Source organism: Triticum dicoccoides, chromosome 5A (assembly GCF_002162155.2).
Source record: "Triticum dicoccoides isolate Atlit2015 ecotype Zavitan chromosome 5A, WEW_v2.0, whole genome shotgun sequence".
NCBI lineage: Eukaryota > Viridiplantae > Streptophyta > Magnoliopsida > Poales > Poaceae > Triticum > Triticum dicoccoides.
In genome coordinates, this window is record NC_041388.1 from 425,869,174 (window position 1) to 425,894,029 (window position 24,856).

Sequence of the window (24,856 nt, forward strand, 5' to 3'; positions counted from 1 at the left end):
AGACTAGAAAATTAAAAGTTGCATTTGCTTATTTCAGAGGTCGTCGCGTGAACCCTCCACTCTATCCTTTGCTCCAAATCCGGCGCCGCTACCGGATGCAGCTCGCCGCTCACCGTCACTTCGCCCGCATCTTCTGCGCTACGCACGCGAGAGAGAGCGAGAAAGAGAGAGAGAGGGACGTCGTTCGATCTGTCAGTCCGATTACAACATGTCGTCAGTTCAGTGGTGAGTGTCCTAACAGTGCAAGCACACTACATGATTTACACACAGCTGAAGCTATCACACACTTCCTAATACTACTACGTAAGCTCTACCGGCTACATCTAGCTTGCGACTACTTCCTTCCTCCTCGCCTCGACGACGACGAGGACCTCTCCGACCTGTCCACCTTGGCCCTCTTTGCCGGCGGCGGCGTCGCCGGAGCAGCGCCCCGTTTCTGTGGCCGCCCGACGCTTTTCTTCGTCGCGCTAGCCTTGGCTCCTGCCTTGGAGCCACCGCGGCCGGTGTTCTTCCTGCCTGCCCCCCTCCTGGCCTTGGGCTGCTCCTCCTCCTCCTCCGGCGCCGGCGCCGACCGCTTCCGCTTCGTCAGCGGCGACCCTCTCTTCTTCGGGGGCGACGACTTGCCCTGGTTCAGCCGCTTCAGGAAGTCCACGGCGATCCGCTTCTTGGGCAGCCCACCGGCGGCCGCCCCGTCCGAGTCCCCGTTGTCCTTCTTGTCAGCCGCCGCCGCAGCCGCAGCCGCTTCCTCCGCAGCTGCCGCCGCCTTCTTGCGGCTCAGAGCGGAGTTCTTGCCGGGTCCCCGGGTCTTCTTCGTCCCAGTGCCCCACGCCTTGCCCTTGGCCGCCGCGGCCAGGGCGGCCTTCTTCTCGCCGTCGCTCTCCGCCTCCTCCTCAACGTCCCGCTTCTCCGCGGCCTCCTCCTTCCTCGCGACGGCCGCCGCCGCGGCAGCCTTGGCGATGGAGCTCCTCTTGCGGCAGAAGATGAGCGGCTTGGCAGCCTTCTGGATCAGCGGCCCGACGATGTCAGCCTCGGCCCTCCGCGAGTCCGGCCCCGCCGCCGGCGCCGGTGGGGGATTAGCGCCGCTCGGCGGCTCCCGCTTGGCCGGGGCCTCGCGGAGCGAGGCGGAGACCTGCGCGGAGACGAGGCGGAGGGCGTTGAGCGCGGCGGCGGCGTGGTCGGGCGCGTGGCGCGGGAGGTAGACGGCGGCGTTGGCGCAGAGCAGCAGCAGGTCACGGTAGAGCTCGGCGCTGCTGGCGTAGCCCGCCGCGCCGTCCAGCTTCCGGCGCATGGCCTCCAGGTCCACGTGCCGCCTGATCGTGCCCCGGTACGACTCGCTCTCCTGCAGCTCAGCAAAACCAAAGCGGACCCACAGCACGTGAATAAACAACAAAAATTATTAAAAAAACACAAATGAAAGCGTCGAAGAAAAAAAAATATCTCCGCAGCATCTCGAGTCCTCGATCGGCTGCTGTTGAGGCGGCATGCACCCACGGGCCACGGACGGCCGCCCATGTGGTGGTGACCGCAACGCGGCACCCGACTGGCCCGTGCGACAAGGAATCGAATCGCCGGATGGATCATCATCCAGTTGCAGCCCGCAGAAAGCAGCAACTTTTCTCCCTTCTCTTCCGCGAGAGACACGAGCTCGAACGAACAGACGTTATCGCTCGGCTAGAGATGACACTCGGTGGCTTTGAACGGCAAAGAATTTCTCCCGCATCATCACCCAACCCGTTCGGCCGGCGATGGTCCATGACCACACGCAGCACTGCAGCAGTCGCACCCACCTACCACAGCAACAAACATGGGTGCCGAGGCGTGCGTGCGTGCGTGCGTGCACCGCGATGACGCGCTGGCTGTGCTCCGGTCACGTAGATCGGGCCGGCCGGTCAGTGCTCCTAATCGCAGGCCATCATGCCGCGTGCGTGCGTGCGCGCCAGCCTAACCATATCCGTATCATGAGACGGACGAACACCTAGATTAAGCGCGCGAGGGTGGGACCCAGCATCTGACATGCTCCGTGCTCTTTGGTTTTCACCGTGTACGTCTACGTTCTCCCCTCGTTTTCACCCCTGGTAAACACGAGTTTTGACCTACTCCGGCCGACGGTGAGGAGGAGGGACAAGACGGGCAGCGCGGGGGCGGTAACTCTGATGGAGGTTTTTACCTGGCTCTCCTGTAGCTGGTCGAACACGGGGCCGAACCTGGCGGCGACCCTGTCGAGCAGGGCGGCCAGCGGCTCGTCGGCCTCCTCGTCGGCGCTCGCCTTCCGCCGCCGGCACTGCAGGCTCACCGCGCTCTCCTTGGACTCCCCGGACAGCTCCTCCTTGGCCGCCTCCTCCGCCGCCTTGGCGGCGGCGCCGGGGCGCTTCAGATCTGTGGAGTTGGACTCCCGGCACGACCGCCCGGGCTCCTCGCTCGACACGTTCTCGTCGCCGGTCACCCCCTCCGGCTTCGCCTCGCCGCTCGACAGGCTCCGCTCCCGCTCCTCCTTCATCAGCTCCACCTTGCTCTGCAACGTCCTGTCACAAGTAAAAACAAAACCAACAAGTAAATAAATAAACATCGTGCTCTGGAAAAATGGCGGCCGCAGGATCCGCCATCGGACGGGCCACGAGGCGCGCGGTGAATGGTTTCCCTTCAGTTCAAACGGTGGTTTTATCGGTTCGGGTAAACTACTGGAGTATAATCGTTTTACCCGATGGAGAGATCGCATCGCTCGACCTCGCGCCGGAGCTCGGCGACGCGGAGGCGCCGGAGCTCGTCCAGCCACCCGTCGGCGGCGGAGGCCTCGGCCTCGGCCTCAGGGCCGACCTCCCCCTCCTCCTGCTCCTCCTCCTCCGCCCCGCCGCCGGCGGAGAAGCGTCGGTGGAGCTGGTGGAAGCGGAGGCGGCAGCTGCCGGGCGTGAGGCGGGGGCGGGCGGCGAGCGGGCACCGCGCCTGCACCTCCGTGGCCACCGAGTCCCAGCTGGCCGTGCCGTGCCGGCACACGGCGAACGCCAGCAGCAGCTCCTCCAGCGTGCCCCAGATCTCGCCGCCGGCCGACACGTCGGGGCCGTCTGATCCGCCCGCCATGCGCCCCAGCCCTCTGCACCGTGCCGTGCTCTCTCGCGAGGAAGCCGCCGGCGGTGGTGGTGCCGTCTCAGGCTGGTAGGTTCCCTCCCCCACGCCCTCCTCCGTCAAATTTTTTTCCCGTCGTCAGCCTTTTCCTTTTCCTCCTCGTCCCTCCCTCGCCTCCGATTTGATTTTTATCGGAAGGACGGATACGGCCCAGAGTTCATAGCCGCGCGCGCAGGCGATTTCCTGGTTTCTCAGGGGCGTTTTCGCCATTTGGGCAAATAGAAAAGAGGTGGGTGGAGCCGTAGAGGGAGGGCCATTTTCAAACCGGGGCCCACCGCGGGCCAATTCCTGCGTAATGCCCATACTGCCCCCCCTGATCACTGATCGGCCACGCCACTACCGTTAGCCTGACGTGCCAAAGCGCGCAAGGTTACAAAGCACAGTTGAACTGTTGCAGCGCGTCACTGAGCTAAACTGATCCAAAGCAGTGGTAGTATCTGACCGTCGGAACGCCTGATGCTCAGAGTACACACTGCAAACTTCCAGGGCATGGAAATTATTTGAATCTGGCCAGCGGTGTCCATTTGGTTCGCTGGCTGACAGGTGGGGCCTGACTGGGTTGCAACCTCCTGTTTTACTGCAAATGAGTCTACGAGTGCATATCTACCGTCAATCTTTGTTCTGGATGAAAGAGTGATGGAAGTATTTTTTTTTTTTCAAGTAGTGAGTTCAGGATTCTAGCACACCAAGTTTTAAACCAACTTGTTTCTAAAATAAGAGGTTTTAAACGAGCCGCCCATGTCAGACCAGTATTTGCATCAATTTTGTATTTCAGGAGGAACCTTCGTTACTGGAGGAACTCTTTGGATGCCGGATGCAAAGGTTAGTTTCAGATTTTACCAGCAAGCGGATGAAGGCGACAGGAGCATCGACTCCTTAAATACTACACTCATCAAAGCATAGCAGCACACAAAGAAGCATCTTACTGTTGAAGACTGTTACATAACTCTTCTACTTATCTTCTAGTAGTACCACTGAGGACCATTCCTTAAGTATTTTGAAAGTGTTTACTGTGGAGTCAGATCATTCATTTTCCCTGTTCTCGCTTTCAGGCTCCTTGATTCCTGCCACTTTCTGAGGCAAAGCAAAAGTTGGCCCCAGATTTTAACTGCAACTAGGCACACTTGCACATAGATGCCGGATCAAGATTACCAAAATGCCTCCACTTGCACAAAGCTATCACAGCAACCAAGTTTACCAAAATGCCTCCAGAATGGCATCTGGTCAACAAAAGGATTCTGAACATCACAATAGAATTTGAAACCTCTACTAACAGGAAGTTGCAAAGACAGAAAACAAAGGTTTATACATAATGGCATATCCTAACACGAGCGACATGGAAAACATGGAAAATTACTGAATCACCTTATGAGAATGTCGTTTGGTTCCACTCAAGGATGCAAACTGCCTACCGACCTACATTATTAAGATCAAAATATATATGTAAAATTGCAGAGCTTGCAATGTCAGCAAGCACTAATGCAGTAATGGCTCACTTCCTCCGGGCCTCGAGTGCCTTCTTCAGCTCCTCGCTCGCATCATTCGGTCCACCGGCCGCCAGCTCCTTCCCATTTCCATGGAGATCAGGCTTCACAGGGAAAGTAGTCTGCAGAGGCGGCGACAATGCCGGCATCCTTCGAGCGTCGCCTTTGCTGGGAACTGAGATAGCTCGGTTGACCCCAATCTCAGCACGCAGGCCCTCCACAGTGTGCCGCAGCATGATGCTCTCATCGTTCAGGGCCTCCAGCTGCCTCTTCAGCAATGAGAATTCCTCTCCCTGGGCTACAGGCGCGCTCTTCCCCTTCTTGTCCTCTTCAGACTTCGGATGCTGGCGTGGTGTCTGTTCAATAGTGATCTTGTTCATGACGAGCAGCGGCAGCTTGCTGACAGCCAGGCTTCCCGCCTTCCGCCCATATCCATCGTCTGCGAGCGCGGCCTTCAGCTCTGGTGGCACACGCAGCCCCCACTGGAACCTCAGACTCGCCCTGTTCCACAGCGGCAGCATGCTCCTGGTGGTGAGGCGCATCCCGGACAGCAGCATGCCCACCCCTCCGCCGGTGTTCCCGGCGGCCGTGGCGTTCGCCGCGAACCCGTTCCCGTTGAGGGAGAACTCCTTGTGGCCCTCATGGTCGTGGTCGTCGCCGTTGGTGAGGTCGGACAGCTTGTGGGACAGCGGCAGCGCGGGGGAGTCGGGGACGGGCGGCGAGCGGACGGAGTTGGCGAGGGAGAAGTCGCCGAGCCGGGGCTTGAAGAGGAGCGAGAAGGCGGGCGGGTTGGAGGAGAGGAGGTTGAACTCGGCGGAGAGCGCCAAGGGGGCGCGGATGGGGGAGCCGAGCACGCCGAGGCCCGTGCGGATGGAGAGCGCGAAGGGCTGGAGCGGGTCGTTGGGGCGGTAGGACAGGCGGAGCCCCGGGCCGGAGGGGAAGGCGGTGGAGAGGTCGAAGCGGAGGTCCTCGGAGTCGCCGCCGGCCGAGACGCCGGAGAGGAACGGCAGCCCAAGCACGCCGATGGGCACCTTGGCGCGCAGCAGCGGCCGGTCGTCGTCGCGGAACTTGATGGAGGCCTTCATGGTGGGGGAGGGGGTGGCTAGGGTTAGGGTTCGGGGGCGCCGGGATGCGGGGATCTCCGCGATTCAGGGATGGGGGGTGAGGGGTCGCGGTGGACGGGGAGGTATTTGAACGGCGGGGGGCGAGGGGAATCGAGGGCGGGGATCACGCCATTTCGGGTGCCGGAGGGGGAGTCGTCGGCGGCGGCGGTCGCGGCTGGTCTTAATTGGGGAGAGGACCGGAGGAGGATGAATGGAATTGAAACGAAATGGGTGGAGGCGGAACAGGATTGGGTTGGAGCTGGGACGGGCCGTTATTTTCTCTCCGTTTTACTCACCCACACGTTTTTACCGCTGATTACGTCGATTTTTCTTTTCCTTTCTCAGTCAGGTAAATCGGTGGAGTCAGTACCTTCTTTTTTTTTGCTATGAATGTACCAGATCAGTACTGCTCAGCATGGTATGAATGTGTAACTGATCGTCCTCGATCTCCTTGGATCCAACCTTCTGCGATGCAATTGGTCTGACATTCACTAGCTCCACTGACCTGGGCACGCCCGCGGGTATTTGCGGGGCCGGATTTGCAAGATGTGGGTGTACTATGGGCTATTATGGACGAGTTTGGTTGCCCACATCGAGCCCAACCAAGCCTGTGCGGTGCAGTATCTTTTTGAACCTCGGTTGTTTCGTTCCTCGCATACACTATTAAGCCCACACCCCTCGTTGGAAACGACCGAATCGACAGTTTCCCGAGAGCCAGGCCCGAGCGATGCTTCGAGGCGCACGTGGGTAGCTCTATGGAGACGCGTGTCTTGAGTTAATCCATCTCCTCTCTCTCTCTCTCCCCCCTAATCCTTATTCCCTTGAGGGAGCTGCTGGTCGGCGTGTGCGCGCACTGCCTCTGGAAGCGCCGCTCCTTGCCGCCAAGTCCAACAACGGCGGCGGCCGCGCGCGCCCGCCGGTCGACAACGCCAGCTACTTGTCGACGCGGCCTTATTGCCGGGCGCTCCGCCGCCGGACGGCAACATCTCCAGCTCGCTTCCCAAGGTGTCCGCGCTCGGGTCCTTCCTCCAGCGCCTTGATTCCTCCCGCCGCCACCACCACCCCGACGAGGTCGTCCACGACCACGATGGCGGCGGCGGTTGTGAGGACAAGGACGCCGCCGCCTCCGTTGCCAGCCTCGACAGTAAGTTGCCACTCGTACAGCGTACAGATGCAATAATTGGTTGCGCTTTGGCTCACAGGCGGATTGATCGGTCTGCAGATTCCTTCATATCAATCAAGTTCGAGGAGAACGGCACAACGACGTGGGTGGACAGCCAGCAGACATCACTAAAGCCGGTGCACGAGGCCACGGCGACAACGAAGACGACGATGTTGGTGGTGGAGCCGGCGGGGCGGCGTGACGGCTCCGGAGGTGCTGCCGTCTCCTTAGGCGCTGCCAAGGTGTGTTTAGCTGCCACGGCCGGAGCCGGCGCCACGCCTGAGTTGGACCGCGACGCGATTTTCGCTGTTGCCGGCGACGACGACGAGAGCGCGGGGGGAGGTAGCGAAGACGAGGCGGCCAGCGCAGAGGCTCTCCGAGAGGCGACGGGCACGGCAAGATCCTCAACAACGGCCAGCTCTAGCTTGTCCACGACCGCGACGAGCCGGGTGCGGCCACGACCACGGCAGCGAGTCGGGTGCGTCCACGGTCGCCATGAGCTGGTGGTAGGCACGATGGGCAGTGGAAGCTCCGGCACGCTCAAAGTGTTTGACGAAATGTCAAGCCCAACATGATGGCTGTTAAGTTTTGTTGTTAACGCTGGTAATCATATGCATGTATGCAACCAAACGCCGGGTGAAAATTGCATCTCAATGACAAGACCCCCAATGCAGGCAACCAATCAACTGGTCATCTACATTTTAACCCTATTTTTGCTTACCCAGGCCCTGCTCAGCCTGACTCGTTTTTCCCCTCTGAGCCAGGCCCAACAGCGAAAGCAACCAAACACGCCCTATGTGACTACTCCGCTCCCTAAAATTTAGCTCCACTTTAGAAAATGCCATATGCATGTTGGTACGTACGGAACGAGATGGTTCATGATAAGGTACCTCCAACCATTGATGTATCTCAATAGTTTTTTTGCAGTGACCTCAGCTTGCTCATGATGATTGATCGACATCCAGAAGAAGGTGTGTTAAAAAAGAAGGTTGTTTTATCATATGTGTCATGTTTGTCCGCCACAAAGAATGTCCATAAGAGAGCTATTGTCAATGCAAAAGTCCGACGAAAGCCACCTTTTGAATGGTTGGTTAAAGCTAAACGTAGACGTCTCATTTGTTCTTGCTGATGGACTTGATGAAGTGGGTATGGTTTTGAGGGTCACCATGTTGGGGTGGAGGGTATCTTTAGCTCCTGCTGGTACTTATGCATTTGCTCAACCGCAGTTGAATCATGAATTGCGACGTGTCTTGAAAGTTTATCATTGGCCCTACAATGGTGCACCACTTTGATTTTGATTGAAGCAGATTGTCTGAAATTAGTTAACATGGTTACCAACAATGATTAGGATAGGTCAGTGTATTCGGGTATGATTCATGAAGTCAAATCTTTTATGCTCACTAAAGAATCTTGTATTATTCATATTAAGAGATGTCAGAGCAATGTAAGTGGCTGGCCATAAAGGGGAATGACTAGATTGATCCATACTTCCTCACTTTTAAGGGTGTTACAATGGGTGATACATTATCCCCTTTATTGTTTAATATCATTGTTGATGGGCTTGCCATGTTGGTTAACAAAACACGAAGGCGGAGTTTGATTAGTGCTATGGTTCCCAACTTGGTGGGTGATAGTTTAGCATTACTTCAATATGATGATGATACCACCTTCCTCCTGGAAGATAACCTGGAGAATGCTAGAAACTTAAAGATCGTCCTCTGTGTTTTTAGCAAGTCTATGGTCAAAAGATAAACTTTTATAAGTGAGTTTATTGTTTGGGAGAAGTTGTTAGTAGATACTCACTTTAAATGCTAGATTGTTGCTTATGAAATATCTTGGTTTGACATTGGATGCTAAGAGATTGAGCAATTCTCAAGAGAATCTTGTTGTGTGAAAAGTTGGAAAGAGGATGGCTGGATGGAAAGAAAATTTGCTATCTATTGCGGATAGGGTCCCTTTTATGAACCCCTATCTTATTAGCATTCATGTGTTCATGCTTTGTTTCCTGGAAGCTCCCAATGGAATACTTAAGAATTTTTATACCTGCAAAGCAAGGATGGTTGGGTAGGAAAGTAACAATAAAAAGAATATTTGGTTAACTGGCCCACCATATGTATGCCAAAAAGTTGTGGTGGATTGGGTGTGTGGACCTAAAATTGATGAATTAATGCTTGCTAACCAAGTGGCTCTGGAAGTTAGAGAATATAGATGGGTTGTGGCGAGAATTTCTATCCAAGAAATATCCGAGTAGGAAATCCTCATCCCACCAGACAGATGGTCTGGATGCTCAAACTTTTTGCAAAGCTTGGTGAATGTTAACCATACATTCCAACAGTTTACGAAAATGATTTTAGGAGATGGGTCCAAAATAATGTTTTGGGAAGATGTGTGATAGAAGATTTATTCCCTAGATTTTACACCCTGACATTTACAAAAATGCTGTTTATCCAATATGTCAAAATTGAGGGTTTTGAGGCTATCCATTTTAGAAGAAACATACATGGTGAATTGATGCCCAATGATAATTGAAGCGGCTAGTGGATTCAGTTGAAGGATTCCAAAGCTAGAGTCACACGGCCTTTCAATAGCAAGAAGAAGTTTGTGGTGAATAATTTATACTTGCATCTGAAAGCTTCTAGACTAGTTGGATACAAATCAATTAAGAAGATTGAAATACCTCATAAAATAGATCCTCATACGGTTGATGCTCAGGAGTAATATATTGACCATGGACAATCCGTTTAGAAGAGGCTGAGCTGAGAATGATCAATTCCATTTATGTTTCGAGCTAGTTTGAAATATGTGTTTTCTCCTTCCAACAACCCTCTTGACACAAGTTTTGGGAGAGCATTAATCATCTATTTTTTGAATGTGGCCTTGCTAAATTGGCCTGGTAGGTGATGACTGTTGGGGAACGCAGTATGCAATTTCCTAAAACTTCCTATGCTCATGCAAGATCTATCTTTTTTTAAGGTAACTGGGGATTTTATTCAAGGATCATCCTATCCGGAATACAAGCAATGTCTGGTAGTACCCCTAGCCACACATGGCAGCCCATCGGCAGAGACGCAACTCCTTTTGCTACCGAGTGGGCCTTGAAATTATTCTCTCTACTTTCAAAATGGAAAACAACAAAAGTAAAAAGGTTCCTGGTAAGAAAGATCTCATGCAATATTGGCGCATAAACTGGCGAAGCTTCTCTGTTGATGTTTGTAATCACCTCTAAGCAATCCGAAGCGATCTCGAGATTCCGCAAATTCAAGTCACGTGCAAGGGCAAGAGCCTCGCTGCAAGCTTGCACCTCCAAACTTGATGGGTCGATCAAGCCATCAAAAACCACCGCTGATGCCCCTAGAAATTTTCCTGACCTGTCCCGGCACACTACAGCCGATGCTCCTTTCTCCCCCAGAGTAGAGATAGCTCTGTCACAATTTATTTTTGCTGATTCTCCTATTCGTGGCAACCAAGCTCGCACCTTCGTAGCTGAGTAGCGGCCCGGCTGCACACGCGATGCTTGAATAGTTGCGATGTCTAGTTCCTCCAGAAATCTCCTGATGAAGCTCATGGTTGACAACGGACTCTGGAACTCGTTCTCATGAATGGCTTTCCGGCGAGCCCACCAGATTGCCCACATTGTGATGAGAACTCGGGTAAGATCTTGGTGATTTGTAGTTTTGAACAGCCAGAGCAACCATAGCTTCGCATCAGCATTCTAATTTGATATCACGTGCTCAAGCGGCTCCTCATCACCCAAAGCCCACACACACCTAGACATACGGCAGCTAAGTAAGGAGTGTCGCCAGGTATCCTCGTTGGTGCCACATATAGAGCATATTGCGGTATCAACCATCTTCCTCTCGTGCCGCACTGCACCCGTTGGAATCGATGTATGCGCCAACCTCCAAATGAAAACTCGGATTTTGGACGGAACCTTCACTTTCCATAGCTGAGACCACGATTTCTTATCTGCTGCAATATTTGAGTGACCCGATCGGTGACCCAGCTAGTCCTCCCTTTGGGCTTTAATAGCGGAGATCATCCTGTATGTAGAACGTACAGAGAACACTCCTCTTTTGTCATAATGCCATGACAAAAATTCATCTTGTGTCCGAGTGCTAAGAGGTATATTTTGTATGACTTCAACATCAGGTGCAATGAAGTGCTCCATGAGGATTTGCTTATTCCACACCCTGGTGATGGGATCAATGAGGTCCGAGACCAACGCTGGTGGATTAGTCGAGCGAGCACAAATGGGTATGAGCTTATAGTCCCTTGGCAGCCAGTTCTCATTCCATATGCTAGTGTGGAGACTAGAACCGGTTCTCTTTATTAGTCCTTGTGCCAGCACGTCCCTGCCCTCGAGGATAGACCGCCAGACCTGGGACGGTGCCGCTCCCAGGGTGGCGTCTAGCAAGTGACAGTTCAGATAATATCTAGCTTTAAGTGCACGTGCATTGAGAGTATCCGGTTCCTTCAACAATCTCCATGCTTGACGTGCGAGTAGAGTTAGGTTGAACAACTCAACATCTCTAAAACCCAGACCGTCCATGAACTTGGGTTTCGACATGGTCTTCCACGACACCCAAGCAGTTTTCCTCTGGCCATTCTTGCTTCCCCACCAAAATTTCCGGATTATGCTATTGATGTGATCACATAAACCCCGAGGTAGTTTGAAACATGACATAGAATAAGTAGGGATGGATTGAGCCACCGACTTTATAAGAACTTCCTTCCCTCCTACTGATAAACACTTCTCCATCCACCCTTGGACCTTATTCCAGATTCTGTCCTTGAGGTATTTAAACGACCCTTCTTTCGCCCTACCCACATCCGTCAGCAAGCCCAAGTATTTTTCTGACAACGATTCATTATGGAAAGCAAGGATATTCTTGATGGAGTTACGAGTAGAATTAGGTACACCTTTGCTAAAGTAGATAGATGACTTGTCCATATTGATCCTCTGCCCAGATGCATCGCAATATGTCCTTAAAAGCTCTTCCACACGTGTATCACTCGCCTCACTAGCCTCGAAGAATAGTAGGCTATCATCAGCGAAGAGAAGATGGTTCACCGAGGGGGCGTTTTCTGCCACTGAAATCCCCCGAATTCCTCCTTGGGCCTTCAACAAGCACGACAACCCTTTAGCCACGAGCAAGAACAAATATGGAGAGATGGGGTCCCCCTGTCGCAACCCTTGCGTTGGACTGAAAGCATCCAAGCTGCCAGCATTGAATAATACTGAGAAGGAAACCGAAGAAACAAACCTCATGACTGTTTCAGTGAACCGAATACTGAATCCCATCTTAATCATAACTGATCTTAAGTAGGACCATTCCAAGCGATTGTATGCCTTCATCATATCAAGCTTAAGGGCACAAAATCTATTTCCTTTCACCCTCTTGGTCTTCATATAGTGCAAACATTCATAAGCAATAATAAAGTTGTCTGTAATTAGGCGTCCAGGAACAAAAGCCGACTGCTCTTCGGAAATGATTTCGGGGAGAATAATTTTCAACCTATTTGCTAAGACCTTTGATGTGATATTGTAGATCACGTTACAAAGGCTTATCGGCCGAAATTATCCTAAAACTTTTGGACTAGCTATCTTTGGAATTAAAACAATGAACGTGTTATTTATCTCCTCTGGTGAATCGACTCCATCAAGCACTCTGATAATCATCCATGTGACCTCATCTCCACACAAATCCCAATGTTTCTAGAAAAAATGCGCGGGAAAACCATCGGGTCTCGGAGCCTTAGTCGAAAACATCTGAAACAAGGCGTCTTTTACCTCCTCCTTGGTGTATCTTTCATTCAGTCTGCCATTCATGTTGCCATCCACCCTCACTGGGATATGGGATAAAACTTCTTCCATACCTATAGTACCTTCAGAGGTGTATAGATTGGAGTAAACCTCTGTGGCCATCCCTGCCAGTTCATTTAAGTCCGTGCATGTCGATCCATCAACACGGTTAAGCACTATAATTCTATTTTTTGCACGGCGAGCATTCGGTTTCCTCTGGAAGAACTGAGTATTGCTGTCTCCCTCAGACAGCCATGAAATACGTGAATGTTGCCTCGCCATAATTTCCTCCCTATACGCAAGTTCGACCATGCGATACTCAACTCTTCTCTCCTCATTGCTCGGTCATGTTCTCAGCGGGTCAGCTCATAGCGTTGCAAGTTGGTTGCGTAGCAAACGCAGATCTTGACGAACCGAACCAAATCCCCCATCGCGACAATGATTTTGAAACAGATTGGAGTTTGCTAGCCAACTCAGCAACCGATGAGGCCGGGCCATCGCCATTCCAAGCTGCCTTGACTATATTCTGAACCGACCACCGGTTTCCCAAGCACAGTCGTACCGAAAAGGCTTCTTCGCAATACGCAGATATCCCGCTTCTAGTTCATTCATGAGCAAAATTGGGCTATGATCACTTTTAAGTGCTGTTAAGTGCTCAACACTTGCAAAAGGAAAAATGTTCGACCAGCTTGGCATGGCTAGAGCCCGGTCCAGCCGGACCCTGCAAAACTGGCCTCCTGTTACTCGCTTCTTAAAAGTCTAGTCCAGCCCCTGTACCCGATGTCAGATAGACCGCATAGATCCACCGTCTCTCTGAACCCAGCCATTTGAGCACTATCCCGTGGAGTAGGCCCCATCAGCTCCTCCTGACGGAGTATCTCGTTAAAATCTCCTATACAGAGCCACATCAAGGTACTCTCTCCTCTTAATCTCTTTATCGTGTCCCAAGTTTTATACCTTAGGTTTCTATTGGCTTCTCCGTAGAAGCATGTGAGGCGCCATTGAACATTCCCTGGCTCCAAGACCCACGAGTCAATGTGATACTGAGAAAAGTTCTTTATTACCAAGTTAGTCTCCGATTTCCAAAAGATACATAAACCTCCACTCCGACCACTACTAGCTACTGCAAAACTACTTTGAAAACCTAACGATGCCGCCAATCCTTCCACTCGATTCTTTGCTAATTGAGTCTCCAAAATGCATAGAACCGATGGCGCACTAGCCCCCACGAGATCGCGGAGCTCATGAACTGTCGCAGGATCACCAATCCCGCGGCAGTTCCAGCACAGAGTCCTCATCAGGCTCGGCGGCCCTCCTCGAGGGAGGCCGCCTCCGTAGTTGGCTCCATGTCCTTCCCCTCATCACCTTGCTGCCTCCTCCTCTTAACTAGAGGATTCTTGTCTGGTGTAGATACCGGAGCACTGTTACTTGAACTTGGAGTCGTGCCCTCCAGCAATATGACCGTTCCAGCAACTTTACCAGCGAGGTTTGATATCGGTTGTCCCTTGATAGTGAGAGATCCATCAGCATTAACCAGCCGCTTACGAGCCCCTTTTCCAACATCCAAGTCCATATGTTGCGCCGGCTGTGAACTATCTTCTTGTGCTCCGCCTCTACCTTTATCCACTGTCACCCCCTTCCACCTCTGCCCCCACGGTCACCCCTACCAGGCTCTGTCCCCCTTCCTCTTCCTGCACCATATCCTCTCCCCCTCCCGCCATAAGGCTGGGCAGCAGGGATCTCCGGCTCCCACAGCAGCCAGTCTCCCCATTCGAAGGTTCTGGGATCATGCAACCCATCCCCACATTCATCAGCCAAGTACCCCATTAAGCCACATGCAAAACAAAAGTCTGGGAGTTTTTCAAGTAGACACTATATTTTTTGCGTTCCTTTAGAGTGATATGGACAAAACGGACCAGCGGTGTGTCTACATCCACAAAAACACGAGAATGTAGAATGCTTGCTGGATTGATTCTCCCCTCATTTACGATCACCGTGAAGGGAGGCTCACCCACCTTTGCAGCAACCTTTTCAGCCAACTCTTTCCTCTGTGTTAAGCCATCTGGTAAGCCCTTCACACGAGCCCACAGCGGGATCTTGTTGAGACTGTACTCATTCACAGCGGTGTGTGCGAGGCGTTGCGCTCTAACTGAACCCGAGCGATTGCACTAGCTACGTTACTGAACCCGAGCGACCGATCCCTTGATGTTAACTGAACCCGGGTGATTCCTTCGTACTGCTGCTAACCAAAGCCGATCGATGCTGCCTCTGGATGAACATCGAGTGTTGTTTGGGGGGGGGGGTGGATGAACAGTTCCTGGTGGGGGATTGGATGAACAGGACCCCGTGGTAGTAGAGGCCGTTGCCACTGGATGAACAGGACCCCGATCGAGCCGGTTGGGGGTGGATGAATAGGACCCCGTGGAGAGCTGGATGAACAGGACCCCGTGGAGAGCTGGATGAACAGTAGCCCGTGGAGGGGTGGTTGAACAAGACCCCGTGGAGAGGGCTGGTTGTAACAGTTCCAAAATTGGGTTATCAGTTTTTGTGCTCTTATTCCTTCCTGGCACTCATTTTTCAAAAATTTCTCCTGAGTTTGCTGGATGACTCTGACAATTTTTTTCATTTTCAACCTTTCCAAAAACCTTGCTCATGTATGTGTCAGTGGGCAAGCCCTCATTTGGTTCATCTCAACCCTCTCAAACCCTAATTCCAAATTTTTGGAATTTGGATATGCCCTTTGTGCATACAAAGGAGCCATCATTTTCCTTGATCTATTGATCCTCCCAATTGTCCCCAGAGATCCTCCTTTCTTTCTGATCCTTGGATGTGCAAAAGTATTGCTAAGTCCCATGCAATATTTTTGAATTGTGATTTATTCCTTTTCTTGCCTTTCTAAGGAATAAAATCCAAAGGCATAACTAGCCATCTCCTAAAATCATGAGAATTGGTGGAGTTGATGCTTATGCCTAATCCAAGCTCTGGCAAATATATTGGTCATAATTAAATAAGGAAAATTGCCTTTTCTTATTTAATGCCAATATTGCATTTATGCCACTTTCTAAAGGAACTACAATTTCTATAGCAGATAAAATTCCCACATAAATTGTGGAGTTTGTCCTTGATATATAATCACTAGTTCCATCTGTATCTCATGTTCCATAGATCAAAAATGGAGCACATGATCCAATGCAAGTTTCTGCCTCCTTTGAGATTTTGCAAAGGAAGTGCTCTATTCCTAATCCCAATGGAGCTGCAATTTTGCAGGGTGATTAACATTGTTAAATAATCCATGGCTGCCAAATATGAGATCAATTCATTCATCCTAGCTCCCTGTGCAAATTTTTAAAGTTACTTACCAGAATACAACTTTGTGAAGGAAGTACCTTCATAGAGTTTCCAAATGGGATGAAACTTTTCCATCATCCCAAGTATCTCCAATAATTAGCCTCTACCCAAATTCAGTTCCTTTCATTGAACTATGTGAGCACAGGAGCAATTCTTGTTTTCTGTCAAAACTTTCAGTTTGTGAAGCAAGTATATTTTATCTTGCTCCATTTTGGCTGAAACTTTTTCTAGACCTTCTCCTATCCTTATGATCCGTCTCCACAAAGTTTTGGCTCATTTCAATTAGTCATTTGCCTTGAGGAATTTTCTCAAGTTTCAGGACATAGGAGATGTTTGTGAAACAAGTACCATGTTGGAAAGTCCATTTGGTATGAAAGTTTTACAAAATCTTACTATGTCCATATCCCTAAGCCTTGCCAAATCTGAGCTCAAGTTGATGCTCCAGGGGAGTGCATCATCCAAATCTTGATTCTGGACTAAATATGCAGTTGTGAAGCAACTATGGTGTATCTTGGTCCAAATCATCTCAAAATTAACAGGATTATAGTCCTTCCTTAGCTAAACCCCCCATAGAAACTCTCTGGCTCCAATTACTTCCCTGTTGATCAGCAGTTCACGACTAAGTTTACTGCAGTAAACTTCAGAAGTTGCTTACCATTTAACCAAAGCCCTTTTAACTGAGCTACCACCGCAGTTGCAACCTCCCCTGGATGAACTACGCACTAGAAAACAGGTTCAAGCCCCTCTCCCCCGCTACATACCAGTGCATGTGGTGACCGCACACCTGGCATGCACATTTACGCGCTCTGTGCGTTGTGGTGTGTCCAGAGCATCGTTTGCGCTTTGGCACCGCTCCCTCTCGTCGTCTTAGAGCTCGTGAGCATGTCCAGTGGCTGCATCTCATCGTCTCCGCTCCCCTAGAGCCATCTCTCCCTCCAGAAACCTCCTGGTTGACGCTCGCTGACGCACACCCACGTGATCACTGTGCCCGTTTGGATCCGAGCTTGTTTCGGTCATTTCCTCTGCTTCCCGTCGTCGCCTACCTCCCCGTGATCGTTGCTAGCGAGCCCTCGTCGTGTTCCCCGTGCTCTCCCGTGCTCGCTGAGCTCGGCAGAGAGTTGGCCGAGCTCGAGCGGCAGCACGCAGCCTCGGCCTCCCTCGTCCCGGCCGTTTCCTCCTGTCCCTCTTAGCCTCCTCCGTCCCGTGAGTCTGCCCGCTGCTCCTCCCCGTCGTCTACCCCCTGAGCTCGCGAGCATGGGCACGCGTCTGTGGCGCCAGACACGCGTCCGCAGAGACGCTAGCTCGCCTCCTCCTCCCTCTGCCTATATAAGGCCACCCGAGCCTCCCCCGAGCATCTCATCGTCATCCTCACACTCCACTAGCCCTCCCCAGAGTCTCACCGGAGCCTGAGAGCCTCGTCTCGCTTCCAATGGCCGCCTTGGCCGCCGATGGCCTCTGCTCGAATTTGAGCGAGCCAAGCATCCCCTCCCTCTCTCTCCACCACCACAGCTCCACCCACTCCCCGGCGCATCTCTCCCTTATCTCAGTTCGTCGGCGGATCCACCATGGCGTCGGCTCCATCTTCACCGATGCCGACCGTCCGCCGTGGAGAACGCAGCTGCCTTTCCCGAGCTCCCCATCGTCTACAATCCCCGGAGACGCCTCCGCCTCGTTCCCGTGCATCCGTGGATAGGTCGGGCGCCGCCTGCGGTGGCGGCCGTAGCACCGGCAGGCCTCGTCGGGGCCGGCTCTACCGCAGCCAGGCACGGGCGAGGGGAAGGAGACGACGGCCCCAACCCCCTCCCTGCCAGCTGGCCGGTGGGACCCGTGGCCCCCACCCGTCAGCGTCCCAGCATTGACCCCGCGCCTACGCTGACGTGGACAAGTGGAGGCATATTCCCGTGAATACGTCCCCCACACACGAAAGCGTACTCTGTTCTTCTTCGGACCGAATTGCGTTTTCCTTTACGGAAAACGTATTTTCGGAGAAGGCGCTTTCTGTTTTTCTCACTCAGGGGCCTGTTTGTGATGATTTCTTTACAGATAGGTCCCTAGCAGAAAAACACTCATAACTTTTTGCTCGCAACTTCAAATGAGGTGATTCCAAAGCCCACGTCTTCGTTTCGTCGAGCCCGTTCTGTTGGTAAAATTTTCATGATGTGCTAACATTCTAAAAATGACCAGTTTGCCCTTGCACTAAACCAGCCCCTTTCAAGAGAGAATGTTTTCCGATGATTCTTTCCACGACTTCACCGCATTTTTCCCCGGAGTATTCTTCATCCCCAGGCAAGCCAACCTCTTATCATGAGCCCCGAACTTGCATGCTGACTTTGCTTGCACCTTGTGTGTGTAGTTCCAGTTGCTATTTACCCTTCATCTGTAGTCATTCTGTTATGATCATCATGCATGCTTATGTTTTCATGATATCTTTTGCCATGCTAATTAGAATATTAGCATCAATATTGCTCTGAGTTTTAGGACTTATATTTGGATGATTATGTGGATGACATGTTGCCTTTGGATTCTTAGTGGCTAGTATGATTATGTTCATAACGGTATTATGCTTTGGAGTATTACTTTGGATATCATGTTGCCTTTGGATTTTTAGTGGCTATTATGATAGCTATGATGATTGTAATGCACCATGGATATGCTAGTACTTAGTATTGTCATGTTCTTTATGTTGTAGTTGTTCACTTGAGAAGTTCGGTCTTTTATTAAAGTATTTGTATGATGCATGTTCATTGTTGCATCCATGTTCATGATGATGGAGAAGGAAATAAAATGACCTAATAACAACAACCTCCTCCGTCATCGATGGGATCGATCATAGTGCCACCAAATCGAACTTTTTCAGTGCAGCCACATTTTGCCTTTATGGGAAGGCCTTAATGCGATCTATTGTCGTGCCTCTCGCCGGTGCCTCCAAAGAGGGAAGGTTATGGACGCGCGCTAACCTGATCAGGTAGGCGGACATAACCTTGTGTGCCTGTTGTTGAGATTTTGGTACCGGTCCCCGTGAGGGATGGTCCCCATGAGGTACATTTTGCCCACGACGGTGGTCATTGTGTCTTCGGTAGACACGGGGTCACCCAGGACTAGCCCAGTGGGGAGTGAGTCGGAGTGGCCGAGAGAGTGTCATGGCAGTAGGTCGGTTTCGTCGAAATGCCGTTGGTCCACCCGAATGGGATGACGAGGCCATGGGTACCGTGGTGTGGGTACTGTGTGCTACCTATGCATAGTGTTTATAAAGTCTATCGATAGCAACACTGTTCGTAGTAGGTCACACTATCAGGTCTTGGTCAAAATGGAGGATAAACCTGAAATAATTAAGTAAATTAATGTGATAACAAGAATGTCGTGACTTGTACTATGAGATAGTCGTGAGAAGTCACGACGATGTCTTGATATGATCACGAGACGAGGTCTCAGTGAGTGTTGGAGACCAAGTATTGGTCGTGGTTGTGATTGCCGGAAAGATCATTATTTGACTAGTTGTGATCGCCGGAAAGATCACCGTTTGTTTACAAGGCAACCCATTGGTAAGAGATTCCGAGGGACTCAGTGCACAAGTGTGTTTGCATTGCATTAGTAATATGTTTTTGTTTGCATTTAAGAGAACCATGTCAGAACAGAAGATGGTTGCATAGATTTAACATGTTATGTCTGCATTGCATATGATCGGTAGTTTATTTTCAGCATAGTTTCATGATGACATGCCATGCTCGTATTGATTATGCCATGATTGATGATATGCTATGATTTGCTATTGCCATATCTGGAGCATGTTTGATATGCCATGATAGTATTATGTTAGTAGATGGTATGATGTTGTTCAGGCTTAATTATCTTTAACATGCCATGTTTAGTAATTGATATGAGGTAGGTTGTTGCATGCACTTGGTTCTTGCCTTGTCGCCTGCTTGTTTGGATGCTATGTATTTGGTTGTCTTGCAAGTACATTCAATGTACTGACCTGGCGTGTCATGCCAGTTTTGTAGGTCATACCCGAAGTGTTCGCTTGACCCGTCGTGCTAGGCCGTAACCTTGCCAGTCCTGTGAGTTGTGGAGCCCAGCCAGAGTTGTTATGCTGCCAAACCAAGACTTTCGCCGCCATTTAAATAGATTTCCGCTGCCATTTATATAGCCTTAGTGCTATGCCAGATAATTGTATTCATGAATGATGTAATCTTCTATACATGAATTTGATGAATATTCTTGTACCTGGAATGCTGTATTATGGACCTGCCGTGCGTCAGGTGTTATCTTGGGCTGACGTACGAAGGCCCCCTGCTCCATGCGGATCAGGGTGCCACACTGGTTGAATAGTAGCCGGTGGAGGAGCGGTGGAGGCTGGATGAACAGGATCCCGTGGATGAACAGTTGTAGGTGGAGGCTGGAGGAGGTCGACGGTGGATGAACAATAGCCCGTGGAGGCAGTCGACGGTGGAGATGAACAATATCCCGTGGAGTCCCGTTTTGCGGTACGCCACACCCCTCCCGATGAACAGGACCCCTGTTTCGACCGTAGCGCTCCAACACAAGTCTGTTTTCTCCGTTTTGCGGTACGCCACACCCCTCCCGATCAACAGGACCCCGTTTCGACCGTAGAAGGTCCAAGAGAAGTCCGTTTCCTCCGTTTTGCGGTACGCCGAACCCCTCCCGATGAATAGGATCCCGCTTCGACCATGGCCGATCGAACACAAGGCCGTTTCCTCCGTTCTGCGGTACGCCATGCCTCGTTTTGATCGACTGTTCCGTCCAAGCAGGTTGGCTCCCGATGAACACAACATATTCCATTGCCTCCCGATGAACACGACGCATTTTGTTGCCTCCCCATGAACACGAGGACGACATAGTTTCTCCGTTATGACCCAGCCATGTACATGAGCCCTGGCCGTACGTATGCGTGAGTAGGCGTTCGAGACCCCGCCCGTATGTACGTACATGACCGTATTTACTTTCTTGCACCCTGGCCACTGTCTGGACGTGTACATGCTACATGCACGCCTCTACTACAACACGTGCGCGCCTCTACTACGACATGTGCCCTTTCTTACATGGCCACGGTTCATCGCTGCAGCCTGCAGACAGACCGATCGTATTTACGTACACGTTCACGACCAGAATGACAACACTACGTACGCTTCGACCAGGTGGGTCCCGACTGTCAGGCACTTCCTTGCGTGCGAAGATGTAGCTGGTGGGTCCCAGCAGTCAGTGGGTGAATCATTTTTTAGCCCGTAATATGGACGCACTTCCTTGCGTGCGAAGATGTAGCTGGTGGATCCTAGCAGTCAGGGGATGTTTTTTCACGAAATACGGTGGCACGTCCGGTGGGTCCCTGCTGTCACGTGGAGGAGTCATTATTTTCCACGTAATAAGGAGGCACTTCCTTGCTTCAGCCGTGGACCCAGTGATACGTCTCCAATGTATCTATAATTTTTTATTGTTCCATGCTATTATATTATCTGTTTCGGATGTTTATGGGCTTTATTTTACACTTTTGTATTATTTTTGGGACTAGCCTATTAACCAAGAGCCCAGTGCCAGTTCCTGTTTTTCCCTTGTTTCAATGTTTCACAGAAAAGGAATATCAAACGGAGTCCAAACAGAATGAAACCTTCGGGAGCGTGATTTTTGGAACGAACGTGATCCAAGAGACTTGGAGTTAAAGTCAAGGAAGCTTCGAGGTGGCCACTGATAACCCACAAGTACAGGGGATCGCAACAGTTTTCGAGGGTAGAGTATTCAACCCAAATTTATTGATTTGACACAAGGGGAGCCAAAGAATGTTCTCAAGTATTAGCAGGTGAGTTGTCAATTCAACCACACCTGGAAAGTTAATATCTGTAGCAAGGTATTTAGTAGCAAAGTAATATGATAGTAATGGTAACGATAGCAAACGTAATATTTTTGGTGTTTTATAGTGATGATAACAGTAGCAATGGAGTAAATCAACGAAGAACAATATATGGAAAGCTCGTAGGGAATGGATCGGTGATGGAGAATTATGCCGGATGCGGTTCATCATGTAACAGTCATAACCTAGGGTGACACAGAACTAGCTCCAGTTCATCAATGTAATGTAGGCATGTATTCCGAATATAGTCATATGTGCTTATGGAAAAGAACTTGCATGACATCTTTTGTCCTACCCTCCCGTGGCAGCGGGGTCCTATTGGAAACTAAGGGATATTAAGGCCTCCTTTTAATAGAGTACTAGACCAAAGCATTAACACATAGTGAATACATGAACTCCTCAAACTACGGTCATCACCGGTAAGTATCCCGGTTATTGTCACTTCGGGGTTAACGGATCATAACACATAATAGGTGACTATACACTTGCAAGATAGGATCAAGAACTCTCATATATTGATGAAAAGATAATAGGTTCAGATCTAAAATCATGGCACTCGGGCCCTAGTGAAAAGCATTAAGCATAGCAAAGTCATATCAACATCAATCTCAGAACATAGTGGATACTAGGGATCAAACCCTAACAAAACTAACTCGATTACATGATAAATCTCATCCAACCCATCACCGTCCAGCAAGCCTACGATGGAATTACTCACGCACGGCGGTGACCATCATGAAATTGGTGATGGAGGAAGGTTGATGATGACGATGGCGAAGGATTCCCCTCTCTGGAGCCCCGGACAGACTCCAGATTAGCTCTCCTGAGAGAGTTTAGGGCTTGGTGGCGGCTCCGTATCGTAAAACACGATGAATCCTTCTCTCTGATTTTTTTCCTCCCCAAAAGTGAATATATGGAGTCAAGGTTGAGGTCGGTGGAGCGTCAGGGGGCCCACGAGGCAGGGGGCGCGCCCCCACCCTCGTGGACAGGTGGAGGCCCCCCTGACGTGGATCTTTCTTCCAGTATTTTTTATATATTCCAAAATAATTCTCCGTTGATTTTCAGGTCATTCCGAGAACTTTTATTTCCGCACAAAAATAACACCATGGCAATTCTGCTGAAAACAGCGTTAGTCCGGGCCAGTTCCATTCAAATCATGCAAGTTAGAGTCCAAAACAAGGGCAAAAGTGTTTGGAAAAGTAGATACGACGGAGACGTATCAACTCCCCCAAGCTTAAACCTTTGCTTGTCATCAAGCAATTCAGTTGATAAACTAAAAGTGATAAAGAAAAACTTTTACAAACTCTGTTTGCTCTTGTTGTTGTTGTAAATATGTCAAGCCAGCATTCAAGTTTTCAGCAAAGATTATGAACTAACCATAGTCACCATAACATTTAGGTCTCATGTTTACTCATATCAATGGCATAATCAACTAGCGAGCAATAATAATAAATCTCGGATGACAACACTTTCTCAAAATAATCATGATATGATATAACAAGATGGTATCTCGCTAGCCCTTTCTGAGACCGCAAAACATAAATGCAGAGCACCTTTAAAGATCAAGGACTGACTAGACATTGTAATTCATGGTAAAAGAGATCCAGTCAAGTCATACTCAATGTAAACTAACAGTAATGGATGCAAATGACAACAATGCTCTCCAACTGGTGCTTTTTAATAAGAGGGTGATGACTCAACATAAAAGTAAATGGATAGGCCCTTCACAGAGGGAAGCAGGGATTTGTAGAGGTGCCAGAGCTCGATTTTGAAATAGATATGAATAATATTTTGAGTGGTATACTTTCATTGTCAACATAACAACCAAGAGATGGCGATATCTTCCATGCTACACACATTATATGCGGTTCCCTAACAGAATGGTAAAGTTTATACTCCCCCTCCACCAACAAGCATCAATCCATGGCTTGCTCGAAACAACGAGTGCCTCCAACTAACACGAGTCCCGGAGGAGTTTTGTTTGCAATTATTTTGATTTGATTTGCATAAAGCATGGGACTGGGCATCCCGATGACCAGCCATTTTCTCGTGAGTGAGGAGCGGAGTCTACTCCTCTTGAGAATAACTTGTCTAACATGGAAGATACGGACAACCCTATTTGATACATGAGCTATTCGAGCGTACAAAAGGGAATGTTTATTTGAAGGTTTAGAGTTTGACACATACAAATTTACTCGGGACGGCAGGTAGATACCGTATATAGGTAGGTATGGTGGACTCATATGGAATAACTTTGGGGTTTATGGAGTTGGATGCACAAGCAGTATTCCCGCATAGTACAGGTGAAGGCTTGCAAAAGACTGGGAAGCGACAAGCTAGAGAGCGACAAAAGTCATGAACATGCATTAAAATTAATCAACACCGAATGCAAGCATGAGTAGGATATAATGCACCATGAACATAAATATCGTAGAGGCTATGTTGATTTTTTTAGCTACATGCGTGAACATGTGCCAAGTCAAGCCACTCGAATCGTTCAAAATAGGATACCACCCTATCATACCACATCACAACCATTTTAATAGCATGTCGGCACGCAACGTAAACCATTATAAGCTCCTAGCTAATTAAGCATGTCATAAGCAACTATAATCTCTAATTGTCATTGCGAATGTTTATTCATAATAGGCTGAATCAGGAACGATGAACTAATCATATTTACAAAAACAAGAGAGGTCGAGTTCATACCGGCTTTTCTCATCTCAATAAGTTCATCATATAATCATCATTATTGCCTTTCACTTGCACGACCGAATAGTGTGGATAATAATAATAGTGCACGTGCATTGGACTAAGCTGGAATCTGCAAGCATTCAATTCAAGAGAGAAGACAAGGTAATATGGGCTCTTTGTCAGATCAACAATAATGCATATAAGAGCCACCTTAACATTTTAATTATGGTCTTCTCCTCTTGACCCCCAAAGAAAAGAAATAAAACTATTTACACGGGA

The 24,856-nt window shown here is 50.0% G+C and overlaps 2 protein-coding genes, 1 long non-coding RNA gene and 1 pseudogene across 3 annotated transcripts; 2 read left to right on the forward strand and 2 right to left on the reverse strand.

Moving 5' to 3' along the window:
* Positions 1–164: 164 nt before the first annotated feature.
* On the reverse strand, positions 165–3,348 carry LOC119302046 (nuclease SbcCD subunit C-like). The gene is made up of 3 exons (XM_037579064.1): positions 2,699–3,348; positions 2,168–2,522; positions 165–1,339 (listed from the first exon to the last, which is right to left on the reverse strand). The coding sequence occupies exons 1-3, from the start codon at positions 3,073–3,075 to the stop codon at positions 335–337; spliced, it is 1,737 nt and encodes a 578-aa protein (XP_037434961.1). The 5' UTR covers positions 3,076–3,348; the 3' UTR covers positions 165–334.
* A 949-nt stretch (positions 3,349–4,297) lies between these two features.
* LOC119302048 lies at positions 4,298–5,940 on the reverse strand. Its single transcript, XM_037579067.1, has one exon. The coding sequence runs from the start codon at positions 5,687–5,689 to the stop codon at positions 4,613–4,615; it is 1,077 nt and encodes a 358-aa protein (XP_037434964.1). The 5' UTR covers positions 5,690–5,940; the 3' UTR covers positions 4,298–4,612.
* LOC119299691 lies at positions 5,759–7,551 on the forward strand (annotated as a pseudogene).
* Positions 7,552–17,266: 9,715 nt separating this feature from the next.
* Positions 17,267–18,480, forward strand: LOC119302049. The gene is made up of 2 exons (XR_005147310.1): positions 17,267–18,117; positions 18,205–18,480. It is a non-coding gene; the product is annotated as an uncharacterized LOC119302049 (long non-coding RNA).
* Positions 18,481–24,856: the final 6,376 nt, after the last annotated feature.

Bases quoted from the DNA above. Each gene is read 5' to 3' on its own strand.
- LOC119302046 (XM_037579064.1), bottom strand. From the start codon at position 3,075: ATGGCGGGCGGATCAGACGGCCCCGACGTGTCGGCCGGCGGCGAGATC. The intron at 2,523-2,698 runs GTAAAACGATTA...TACTTGTGACAG, and splicing joins CGATGCGATCTCTCCATCGG to GACGTTGCAGAGCAAGGTGG. The intron at 1,340-2,167 runs GTAAAAACCTCC...GCTGAGCTGCAG, and splicing joins ACCAGCTACAGGAGAGCCAG to GAGAGCGAGTCGTACCGGGG.
- LOC119302048 (XM_037579067.1), bottom strand. From the start codon at position 5,689: ATGAAGGCCTCCATCAAGTTCCGCGACGACGACCGGCCGCTGCTGCGC.